We start from the raw sequence: 12,630 nt of genomic DNA, 5'->3' as shown, positions 1-12,630 counted from the left end.
GCCGCCGCCGGGCCTCCTAGGCTTCGCGGAAAGCGGGTTCCGGGGCAAGGGCCACCGCCGGCCGCGGGGGGTTGTGGGAAGGCCTTGCGCGGGGCGGGCGTAGGCTGGCGGGAAGCACACGGTGCCTCAGCGCTGGTGCGGTGTGACCGGGAACGGGATCGGGCCCGGGCCCAGGCCGTGCGTGGGACTCCTGGTGCTCGGAGGTGGTGGGGAGCTGTGTTTCTCTTCGGCGTGCAGCGCCGGCGTAGGGGCGGAAAGGATCCGGCGGGGCAAGGGGAGGCTGTCCCGCGCCGGGCATTGTGGGACCGGTGGGGAAGATGGCGGACGCATTTGGAGATGAGCTCTTCAGCGTGTTTGAGGATGACTCGACCGCCGCCGCTGCCTCTGGGGCCAAGAAGAGCAAAACGGGCGCCACCGAGGGCGCCAGGAAACCGGGGTGAGGGCGCGGTGGCTGGCCGGGGGAGCAGGGCGGCGGGTCGCTCTGGCGTCTGAGGCTCGGGCCGCACTGATGGGTCCGGCTTCTGCCAGCTTGTTTGAGCTACTGAATCCTCTCGGGACCGGGGAGTCGGTGTAGCCTAAAGGGGCGCCCTGCCCTGGGATCCCGGGTCCGGGCGCTGTGGTCGATTGGGAAGCGTGGGGACCTTGAGGCATGCTCACCCGGGAAGTGGTTTGAAAACCCACAACGTTTTTCGTGGCTGAAGTTCTGTGGGTTATGCCCTGTATGTAGTGGGATCACTGTTGCCCGTATAACACCTGATTTTTTTTTCCCTGCAAATATATACGTAAAAGAGGCAATTTGTTGTGTACTTAACGTTGCAGAAAACGACTGGAGGAAAAATCTTCGGTAGCTGCGACAGGGAAGCCCAAAGGGGAGGCTGAGGTCTGTAGTACCGAAGATGTTGTTTTGGCAAAGAAGATAAAATTGGAGGATGTTGTATCAGAAGATGCTAAGTAAGTGCCTAGCTTAATATGTAAGGAAATAATTTCAAGACATTCTGGATAGCATTATGCCAGTTGTGAATAGAGTAGATGTAAGTAGGTTTGCAGTGTTTTCATCTAAAGATGAATTCACATATGAAATTGATTTTCCATTATTTATATAAGTGAGGATATACTGGTGGTACAGGTTCAGCAATAACAAACACTGGGTATGTTTAAAATATTATGGAAAGATAGGCAGCTGCGGTATGAAATGTTAATGTGTTTGTGGTTGCTGCATATGGATTGGTGGTCCTTGGTCAAAGCTATCATGTTGCTTTCAGGCATATAGCAAGGCATAAGCAGTAAGGCACATGGGAGGACGCAGGCTGGCTGTGTACCACGCCACTGAAAGACATAATTGGCTTGCAATACAGGAAGAAGAATTTGGCCAAGGAGACAGAAACAAGGCTTTTGGGGCATGTAAGGTTATAACTGCAGCATATTTGGATTCTTAAGTACAGACAGGGGGGTATGCTTGTGTATGTTGACACCTGAGGAGATAAGGCAGCTGAAGGGAAGCCAGAATGTCTGTGCTTTGGGACCTGCGTGTCTCTTGCTCTTTTCTTTTCAGAATTTCATGACAGGTATTATGAGGGGTTTTGGAAACAGATTGAAGGGACAATGCAGGCACTTTTTCAGATGAGTGTATCTTAAACTTCCAAGTTCCCAAGAATCTCTTATGTTGGTTCAGAAAATCATTAGGAATGTTCATGGAATGAAAGTTCATCCAGAGCTGCCAAATGCAGATGTGTACCTCCTAGCTCAAGATGTGGAAAACTTTAATACAAAAATATAAATTATGTTCTTGCTATGTTCTGACACTTTCTGTGGGTGATGTGTAATTGACTTCGGCCAGAATTCTGGTCTGGATTGTCATTTGGTCTTACATGGTAATTTTTCTTGAAGTTCATGGTAAGATTTTCTATGAGAATGTCATGAGACAACTTCTCAGAATACTGTAAACACAGGCTACCTGTATAGAAGTGAAACAGAGCCAGAGTCAACATTTTAAGTCTGTTTCTGTGTTAGTGGTCTCAGTAGAACATATACTTGCCCCCAGTACCTTACTAAGAATGTTAAAATTGTCAGAAAAATCCACTATTTTATGCAGTGAAAGGCTAGCCTCTTCTTGTTGCCATGAGAGAAGGGACTAGTAAGGAAAAGTGGGGGGTCCTGTCTTTAGGCAGCTGGTCAGGATGCTTCAGGCTGATGTTATTGGGTGGCCTGACTAGTAACAAGAATATGGGTCTCGAATTTTGCTTTGGTGTGTGTTGAGAAAAAGTCCACACTTAATCAGAAAACTTCAAATGCAATATAAGTGATGTTTTATGGTGCAAGTTTTAAGATGTTACAAATCCCAAAACAGGAGCTAACTCAAATTTACGTAGTAGCAAAATTTTAACTCTTACAAGTACTAGTCCTGGTATTAGCCTCTGTAAGCTGTTCATTTCATGTTTGTGCATCTTTTTTTTAACATTGCAGTTAAAGTAGAGGTGAAGTTCAACATTTTCACATTTTTAAAGAAAACAGGCTTTTTAAATACCTTTTTGGCAATCCTAACTCATGTGTTTTCAGTCTGGCAGACCTGATGCCTCAAGTAAAGGTGCAAGCTGTGGAAACTGTTGAAGGCTGTACACATGAGGTGAGTGCAGTGAAAATGCACATGAAAAGTATAGGTTTGCTTCTCAGAATCACAGAATGGCTGGTGTTGGAAGTGACCTCTGGAGACCATCTAGTCCAATCCCCTGCTAAAGCAGGGTCACCTAGAGCAGCTTGCATAGAATTGCAGCCAGGTGGGTTTTGAATATCTCCAAAGAAGGAGATACCGCAGCCTGTTCCAGCTCTGTCACCCTCAAAGAAAAGCAGTTTTTTCTTATGTTCAGATGGAACTTCTTGTGTTTCAATTTGTGCCCATTGACCCTTGTGTCGTTGGGCGCCACTGAAAAGAGGCTGGCCCCATCCTCTTGACACTCACCCTTAAGATTTTGTAGATGTTGATGAGATCCCCTCTCAGTCTTCTCCAGGCTAAACAGCCTTTCCTCATAGAATTCGTAGAATTATATGTTATTTCCAGCCTTTCCTCATAGAATGTGTAGAATCATATGTATTACTGGCAGTTGTTCATTGTGCTTGTACTTAGTCTATCATAGAATCGTTTAGGGTGGAAAAGACCTTTAAGATCATAGAGTCCAGCAGTAAACCTGACACTGTCAAGTCTCCCTAAACAGTGCCTCTAAGTGCCACATCTACACTGTGCCACATCCAGGGATGGTGACTCAGCCACCTCCCTGGGCAGCCTGTTCCAATGCTTGACAACCCTTTCAGTGAAGAAGTTTTTCCTAATATCCAGTGTAAACCTACCCTAGTGCAACTTGAAGCTGTTTCCTCTTGTCCTAGATTGTTACTTGGGAGAGGAGACTGACACCCACCTCACCACAAGCTCCTCTGAGGTAGTTGTGAGGAGTGATAAGGTCCCCTCTGAGCCTCCTTTTCTCCAGGCTAAACACCCCCAGTTCCCTCAGCTGCTCCTCATCAGACTTGTGCTCCAGACCCTTCACCAGCTTCACTGCCCGTCTCTGGACACGCTCCAGCACCTCTACATCCGTTTTGCAGTGAGGGGCCCAAAACTGAACACAGGATTCAAGGGGTGGCCTCACCGGTGCCCAGTGCAGGGGGACGATCATGTCACTTGTCCTGCTGGCCACACTGTCTCTGATACAAGCCAGGATGCTCTTGGCCTTCTTGGCCACCTGGTCACACTGCTGGCTTTTGCCCAGCGGGCTGTCGACCAGCCCCCCCAGGCCCTTTCCCCCCAGCTGCTCTGCCCCAAGCTCGTAGCATTGCATGGGGTTGTTGTGACTCAGGTACAAGACTTGACACTGGGCCTTGCTGAACCTCCTACAATTGCCTTTGGCCCATTGGTGCAGCCTGTCTAGATCCCTCTGTAGAGCCTTTCTACATGCTGATACGTTACTTCATATTGTATTTAAGATGGAACAGACTTGTGAAGAGTTTGAGATCTGTACCTGGCAGTAAGCATGCACAAAATGCACCTGAAAAATTAACAGTATCTCTTATCAGAAGTAGTTTGAATACTTGCAATAAAATGAGTCATTGTGAAAGACTCGATGATGTTGATAGGTTTCGATATTTGAAAGGTACCAAGCACATTGTGAGTACTGTTGTTGAGGAAAACCTACTGGCTATTAAAATAGGTCTGTGTTCATAGTGCGATCTAAGTGTGAAGTAGTGTGTTGAGATATTTAGCTATTCTGGTTCAAGAATGAAAGGCTTTCATGTAAGACCGACCACTGCTTAAAATTACGTTTTGGTAACAAGGGAAAAAAGATCTTTTATGTAAAAGCAAAATAATGAAAACTTCATTTTCAAATTGTGTTACTAGACATTAAATACAATTTTAAATATGAGAAATCAGAAATATTAGTGCTGTTTTTTTTAAAATCATCTTTCATCCAAAGATTATTATCAGAAGACATTTCTATGAGAATTAGATATGTAAATTTTAACTTCTTTGTACTTGTATGCTTGTTTTCTTTTCTGTGCTGTCTTCCAGAACTAGCTCAAGTTAATTAGGGTCGCATTCAAGGACCCTGTAGGATTAGAGCCAGGGGTCCTCAAACTTCTAACAGGGGCCGGCGCGCAGATGAAGTGGCAGGCAGTCATCTGCAGCTGCTTGGTTCCCCCCCCAACCCCCGGCGAGGGGGGGGCGGGGGGGTGTCTTGTAAATACCGGGGGCAGATTGAGGACCCTGGGGGACCGTATCGGGCCCGCGGGCCGTAGTTTGAGGACCCCTGGATTAGACCTTTGTAGTGAAGGAAATTCATTACTCTTGATGGTACAGGTTCTAAAGCCATGCATCTGTAGAATTGTTGTAATCTTGAGATGTCTGGTAGACATTTGCCATCACTTACTAACTGAAGAGAGCTTAAATACTTAGTATGATTGAATGTTAAATAATGGCCAGGAACAGGAACTTTACCTGTATAAATATGTTGTCTTTGGAAAGGGAGTGTTACCAATGTGAGCTGAGTAATTGCTTTTAATGTCCGTCGGCCAGAAGCCATGACTGTGTCTCGGCCTGAAGAGCTAGTGTTCCAAGGTAGGTGAAGTAGAAATATTTCACACAAGTCAGTAGGGAGTATCAGAGAAGGGAGAGAAGGAGCATTGTTGGGGCAGGAGAATAGGGATGTTGGCTGAAAAACTGAGAGGAAGGAAGGAAGCCTTGACACATGAGCTCACAGAAACAGGGTAATAGAAATTCAGATTAGTTTTCATGCGCTTCCCATCTCTTGGCCCAGCTCTTCATAGCATGCCTTGACACTGGAGTGGACACTATGAATGCTACAACTGTTTTTATTTAAAATGTATTTTATAGGTTGCACTTCCAGCAGATGAAGACTTCACAGGTTTGAAGCCAAGAACTGGAAAAGCTGCAAAAGTATGATAGATTGCATTTCTTTTTCTTTTTGCATATGCTTTAGGCAGTAGATGATGGTAGAGGGGAAAATTATATACTTTATCAGTACATAAAGTATCTTGGAAAAGATTGTCATGAAAAGATGGCCTGTTGTAAGATAGTTGTTTCTGTATTGTAAATTTAGTAGAGTGAAATGGTGCAGTTGAATGGAGTGGATAGGCTGTTGTGATTTCAGTTCTATTCTACAGGGGTGGTGGCTTCAATTGTACCTTGTAGTTTCTCTTCCTAAATTAGTAAATCGGAGAAAATTCAGTCATCAGAGCAAGATTTTAATTTGATGTGGCAAGACATAAGCAAAGATCTTAGGAGTGGTATCAGATAAAATGATTTGAATGCAAAGTCATTGTAAAATACTGAGTTAAGATCAGCTGAAGTTAGAAATATCTATAGTATTTTATTTCTGCCTGTAATTTGAACACTACATCAGTCACAGAATTAATTAGATGTAGGTTACTGTTTGTGCTAAAATTATGTAATGCTTTTTCTTGCTTTCTTTTTAGGAGTATCCGTTTATTCTTGACGCCTTTCAGAGAGAAGCTATTCTTTGTGTTGATAATAACCAGTCTGTGTTAGTGTCGGCTCATACGTCAGCTGGTAAAACTGTTTGTGCAGAGTAAGTAGTTTTCTGACAAGCTCTCACAAGAGAATGGTGTGGTTTGTTGTGTCATTTTGTTGAACCATCAGTTGTTGTTGTGTCTCAGTTTCTTGATACAAAGTTTGGACCATTAGTATGTTAGAATGGAATTGACTACTCTTGAATATAAAAATTACTTCTTTCATATTCAGTGGATAGTGAAAGGCTTAATTCATGTTTAAGCTTACCTTTAGGCTTAAACAATCTTGTTTTATTAAGATATTCTATAGATTGAAAGTTAAGTTTTTGCAATACCATTTTGCGTTAATTCAGAAAAAATACCTTTGTTTTCTAGCTTCTGGCCTTAACTAATAAGGAGTTTCTTGTGTGTTTGCTTTGTCAGAAGTGCTGATTTGATTTAATTTGCAAATTTGTGTTTACTGGGCAGGAAATGTTTAAAAGATAGTATATGGTTTTTGTCAGGGTTTGATCTGACAGTGGAATGGCTTTGCTGACCTGAGGTGAGAAGTGAAATGTACTTGCAGGTTTATTAGAGCTTGTGTTCAGATAATAATAATTTGTCATAAGACAGTGATAATTTGATTTTTAGATTAAACTAGATGCGCTCTGATGTCCAAAAACTTCAGTTAACTTGTTGTCAATGATATGTCAATCTCCAAAGAGGCATACGTAGTTCAGGTGGCACTGAACTTAATAATCTAGATATGAGATGCTTCATATCGTTCCACTGGTGTTCTAAATTGCATATTTTATTTTATGTTTTTAAGCAGAGGATTAGAGGAAAGTAATATGCTCTGAATGTCTTCCTGACAACTTTAATATGTACAATGTTTCAATACAGGTATGCAATTGCCCTGGCTTTGAGGGAGAAACAGCGTGTGATATTTACAAGTCCAATTAAAGCTTTGAGTAATCAGAAGTACCGTGAGATGTATGAAGAATTTCAGGATGTTGGTTTGATGACTGGAGATGTCACTATTAATCCTACAGCTTCTTGTCTGGTAATGACAACAGAGGTAAGATCAGACGTTAATTCTTAATCTGTCTGTGTTTTCTTCTATTCTTTTTTGACTGAGAAGGTCTGATACTAAAAGATAAAAGTTACTGTTAGCCCAATTAGTATAGAAGATGTTACAGAGTTCATTATGCCTCTCTTTAATGTTTTAACTTTGGGTTATTGGAAAAAATATGTCAATCTCTGTAAATTCATGCTTTGGACTGTCAGTCAAGAACTTTCATTCTTACATGGAGAAAGGCATAACATAATTTCCTGAATGCTCAAGACACTGAGTTTTCTTTGGTTAGATGTGAAGTACTGAAAGTCAGTCAGATTTACTGAATTTGTTCTAGGGAAACAAAATGAGGAGAGGGAAATCATTGAGTGGTAGTTGAATGGTTCATGCTAGACGCTAGTACTCCAGGAATATATAGCATTTACCTTAGGTAACAAAGTACCGTTGGCACGTTTTTGTCATATTTCTGTTGCAGATATCTGTCCAGCCATGATTTGGAATTTTTCTGTCTTGACCTCACAGGAGTATAGTCTTAAGGAGAAAACTGTGGTAGGGGAAGATTGGGTGGAGAGACAGGATGACTTGATTTCTGACAAAAGATTTCCTATTAATCACAGAGAGGTTATCTCTTAGGGTGAGGGAAGAAGGTGGCTTGGCAGAAGTAGATCTGTAGACCTGTAACAAATACGCTGCCACATGGAGGCTGGGAAGAAAACAGTGGTCTTTTTGTGCATATTCCTTCACTGTACTTGCAGGGAAACCAGTTCATCTCATATCATGAGATATGTTAGATTGGAATCAACTTGGAAAGCATCTCACAGCTGGTCTTTACATGCTTTTAAGTTTTTTTGCAAAATAAGCTTTCATATTGCATGTAAATGTGAACCAAAAATTCTGGCAGTTTCTTACATTTCGGTAACATATGACTTGTTATTTCATGTGATGGATCTTAGTCTTTCTTTCCTTTTCCAGATTTTGAGAAGTATGCTCTACAGAGGTTCTGAGGTTATGCGAGAGGTTGCGTGGGTTATTTTTGATGAAATTCACTATATGAGAGATCCAGGTATCCTAAATGTGTGATTTTTTTTTTTAAGAAATCTTTTTTTTCCTAAGAATATTTTTTTTTCTTATGAAGAATTAAGTCTTTATCCTTTCTGTTAAAATCAATCGTCTTTGTGCATAAATCATTCAGGATTTGTTTTCTACTGAATGTATATATGAGAGTTATTGTATATCACAGTCTGCATTTTGTTTGCCAAGGCAAAAGCCACTTTGAAGGCATTTGATATATCCCATTTGTGTAGGGGAGGATTTTTTTAGGTTCTGTTTTGTCTTTAAGCATGCTGTTCTTTGGCTTCAGAGCTGAAAAATAGGCTTTAATCATGTAAATTTCTTATGTGACTTTTCCATTTTCAGAACGCGGTGTGGTTTGGGAAGAGACAATTATTTTGCTCCCTGACAATGTTCATTATGTGTTCCTTTCTGCAACTATTCCAAATGCCCGTCAGTTTGCTGAATGGATCTGCCATCTTCACAAACAGGTAATGTTTGTGATGTGCTGTACCTCTATCCTTGTTGTCATGTGGCATAATACTGTCTCTTTGGTTTTGAGAATTGAGCTTCTGAGCATTTAGTCATCATCTTATTGCTTATAAATGATGGTATAGATCACTCCTGGTTTCTCCAGCTGTACTCCTTACTTTTGCATCTGTACTGGCTGTCAGTTCTAAATAGCAAGATTAAAGCTATTTCTTTAAAGTTTATTTTCCGCACTTACTCAGACACGAGCTTGATTTTAACAAACATGCTGAATGCTGAAACACAATGAATGTACGGTGATTTTTCAGAGGGCTGATAAGAGGTTATTTAGAGAATTTGTCTGAAGAGCTCTAAAAAGGCCATGTGGATAATATTTAATGATTTAAAGGAAGTGTTTGGTTTCTTTTTTTTTCTAAACAAGCTTTCTCCATGCATTAAAAACTTAAATGATTTCAAAAGTCGACTGTTTGCCTTTTTTAGGTGGTGTAAGAAATACTGCAGGCTTTTTTACAGAATAGAAATTAGCAGGTTTTCCTCTGGTTTTAGAAGATGCTATGATTTTGAGTCTGTGTAATAATATAGAAGGACATACTAACTATCCTTCCATTTTGTGATCACAAGAAATACTTTTTGTAGCCAACCTGTGTTCCTTTAAAGGATTTGCAAACTTTCATTTTCTTAAGCAGTGTCATTAGGACAAAATCAGTGTTCGTGAAAGAAACTTTTTTACCTTAGTTTCTGTGAGTTCTTACTTTCTGGCTTTTAGAAAGATCTATTTTAATAATAATGTATTGGATTTTCCATCAAGCATTTTTACAATACAATTAGAAACAATTTACAATACAATGAGAAACATTAACTATTTATGTGTATGCTGTTCTTCCTTTATAGCCTTGCCATGTGATTTACACTGACTATCGACCCACTCCACTGCAGCATTATATATTCCCAGCAGGAGGAGATGGACTCCATCTGGTTGTTGATGAAAATGTAAGGAATATTCAGGTTTTTGGAAAGATCATTTTCCTTGCATATCAGTCACGCGTTTGATCTCTAGCCAGATTTGGATTGGCTGTACAAAGGATGTTTGTGTTCAAATGAGGTACAAATGGGCAACAGTGATCTCTAAATTGCTGTTAGATTTTTGGAGTCTTATAGAAGAGATTGGTTTTACTGTCTAATGTGGTGTAGTCAGCTGAGTAGTATTTTGCTGAGATACCTTAAGTGCCCTCATCCTTGCCTTGTTTTCCAAAGTCCGTGCTGCTTTTTGTAAATCTATGAAGTAGCCAATGTTTCTTTAACTGTTTCTCACTCAAAAGAAAATGTAGTAGTGTTTAAATTTTACTTCAGGTGAGGGGGCAAAATATTTTTGTAGTTTTAGGTGAAGTAAGATCTTGTTTAAAATTCATACTGGCTTGCACAGTAGCAGTAGCTAATGCCATAAACAGTACTGCACTTGAAGCTAGGTCTTTATTGGGCAGTGTAGTTTCCTGTAGACATTCCTAAAAGTTAGTTTTGCTATTGTGTCAGTTAGCAGGTCTACCATGGTTGATTATTTGGTGGTTAGAACAAAGAGCAGTAGCTTCAGAGCCACCAATGTAATTCTGAGCTGTGACATTGACCTAGTAAACTCAGCTGCTAGCTTCTGCCTGTAAATATAGGGTAATGGTACTGGCTATGCAAAGCACTAAGCATTTTTAAGTGAACTGTGTAAGAAGTAATTGCTTACAAAAGTTGTGTTTTGTATCTAGGGAGATTTCAGAGAAGATAATTTTAATACAGCAATGCAAGTACTTAGAGATGCAGGAGACCTAGCAAAAGGGGACCAGAGAGGCAGGAAAGGAGGAACAAAAGGTGAGTTTGAATCACATTCTAAAGTAATGTATAATACAACAAAGTTGTGCTTGTGTCTCAGTTATTCCATAAGATACTTTTTTCCTAAATTGACATTTAAATTAACATAATTTCTCTGCAGGTCCTTCAAATGTTTTTAAAATTGTGAAGATGATCATGGAAAGGAATTTCCAACCTGTCATTATTTTCAGCTTCAGTAAGAAAGACTGTGAAGCCTATGCACTTCAGATGACAAAGTTAGATTTCAATACAGGTACAGATAAATAAAAATACAGGTTTATTCACAATTGTGGTTTGATGTGAAATGTTATTCTGGTTAGTTACTTCTGTTTCTTTTGGGACTTTTTGTGTAAAAACAAATGAAAAATGTGCATTACATCATGCTAGTTTCAGTAGGAGAGTGTTGGTGCACAAAAAGTACTTGACCATCAAAATGTTGAATTGTTCCTCTATTTTAAACTTTATTTCTTTCTCAAAAATCCTCTTTCACTGTAATAATAGCCCAAGAGTTCCTGGAAAATTCTATCTGTAATGGGAGAAGACTGATCATAACAAATGTATTTCCCAGAATGTTCATGTTATGTCCATTAGAAAAAAGACTATTTTCTGGAAGTCAAAACAACTGTATAACAAACCACTAGACTGTTCTTTCTCAACTATCCAATCCAGTTTTCTTTGTTCCCTTCCTCCACCTTGTCCTCAAAAACCCAAAAGGTAAACAAAGAAGACTTTTTCATTTTGCATTAAGGCCAAGCTTGTAAAATAGATTTAATACATTGCTTCTCAGAAATGTTAAGAATTGTAACAAAAATAAGGGATTTGTTGTAAAGCAACTTAACATTTCATGTTTGTGAACTGTTCAGGGTTCTTGCTTCCTTACTTGCTCTGGTATTTGCACATTCTGGTTCAGTGTTGCAAAATAATGCAGCTGTTTCTGTCAGAAAATGTAAAGATTGGCAGAAGTGCAGAAATGCATTTTTATATTTTCTTCAATCATACCTTTGAATACATATTCTTCATACTTGTATTACTTAAGTAGAAAGAGTGTAAACTTCGGGAATCAACAGGGAGAAGGAGAAACCTCAGTATCTGTGCAGACAGGGAATAGTATGTAGAAGAGAAACAGGGAAGTTTACGAAATAAAAGTACATAAAACTCAGAAATCCCAAGCTTGGAAATAGCTGAAGTTTGGATTATTCTGCAAGGTTTGTTCTGTTTTCCCTGAGCATCTACTGCTGGTTACTGTTAGGCTCCTTCAGGCTTGCATTCAAGTCTTGATTCAATGTGGGTGGTTTTGTGCTGACTTCACTCTTCCACACTATTTTTATTGTAAACTTCTTGTAAATATTAGAATGTGGTAACACTTTATTTACATATGGTATTAGCCTTCTAGATTTTGTAATAACTTACAAATTGCCTTCTTAGATGAAGAAAAAAAGATGGTTGAAGAAGTGTTCAATAATGCAATTGATTGTCTCTCAGATGAAGATAAAAAGCTTCCTCAGGTGAGTGAGATTGAGTAGGTGTAGCTGCTGCTGTCCTGTTCTCTGCAACTTTTGAGCCTGTGGGTCTTTAATAGTGCGTACAGAAATCATAAACTGGATGTTCTTATTCATCTCCTTGGGTTTTAATATCTCTTTCATTGTTCCTTGGCATTGTGAATTAGGACTCAGTGATTACAATTCCTATCTGTGTGATTCCAGTGAATGACACATGCCAAAATTAACCATGGAGTTCCTACCTGTGTTTTATGTTCTTTCTAATAAAGTTTTTAAGTAAACATAAGGGCTTATAAAGAGGTATCTCTGGGTTAAAACTGTCTGGAAATAGTTCAAACGAGAGTGCAGTATGCAGTTTAGAAGTATTGACTGCTGAGCCTTTCAAATTGTTGAATTGATGTATCTGCATTCTAATTTATTGTATAATGACCACGCGCAGTGACTATCTTTACAGTGGGAAAATACAAGTTTCCAAATGGACAGGATATTATAGGATTCAGTAGTTTTGTAACAAATACTACAACTATTAACTTCTTCCCACTTTTTATTTATTTGTGTCCATAATTGCTTAGTGTAGTGATCTTTGTTGTGAGCATGGCAATTTGTCCATGAAAAAAAACCCAACCATTTAATTTTTGGCCTTGCCTACTC

At 39.8% G+C, this 12,630-nt stretch overlaps 1 protein-coding gene across 1 annotated transcript in view; it reads left to right on the top strand.

Annotated features, from left to right (window-relative positions):
* The first annotated feature begins 66 nt into the window (after positions 1-66).
* MTREX (Mtr4 exosome RNA helicase) overlaps positions 67-12,630 on the top strand; it is a 49,423-nt gene continuing 36,859 nt past the window's right edge. Inside the window, exons 1-12 of the mRNA XM_037373510.1 lie at positions 67-436; positions 820-951; positions 2,557-2,623; positions 5,378-5,440; positions 5,980-6,092; positions 6,916-7,090; positions 8,060-8,150; positions 8,504-8,628; positions 9,518-9,616; positions 10,378-10,480; positions 10,602-10,733; positions 11,906-11,985. Coding sequence (XP_037229407.1) covers positions 318-436; positions 820-951; positions 2,557-2,623; positions 5,378-5,440; positions 5,980-6,092; positions 6,916-7,090; positions 8,060-8,150; positions 8,504-8,628; positions 9,518-9,616; positions 10,378-10,480; positions 10,602-10,733; positions 11,906-11,985 — 1,299 coding nt within the window. The 5' untranslated portion in view covers positions 67-317. The remainder of the gene's footprint in view (positions 437-819; positions 952-2,556; positions 2,624-5,377; positions 5,441-5,979; positions 6,093-6,915; positions 7,091-8,059; positions 8,151-8,503; positions 8,629-9,517; positions 9,617-10,377; positions 10,481-10,601; positions 10,734-11,905; positions 11,986-12,630) is intronic.

The sequence above is a fragment of the Falco rusticolus genome, chromosome Z, assembly GCF_015220075.1.
Source record: "Falco rusticolus isolate bFalRus1 chromosome Z, bFalRus1.pri, whole genome shotgun sequence".
Classification (NCBI taxonomy): domain Eukaryota; kingdom Metazoa; phylum Chordata; class Aves; order Falconiformes; family Falconidae; genus Falco; species Falco rusticolus.
The sequence above is the reverse complement of the archived record's forward strand: the minus strand, read 5'-3'. Positions and strand labels throughout refer to the sequence as shown.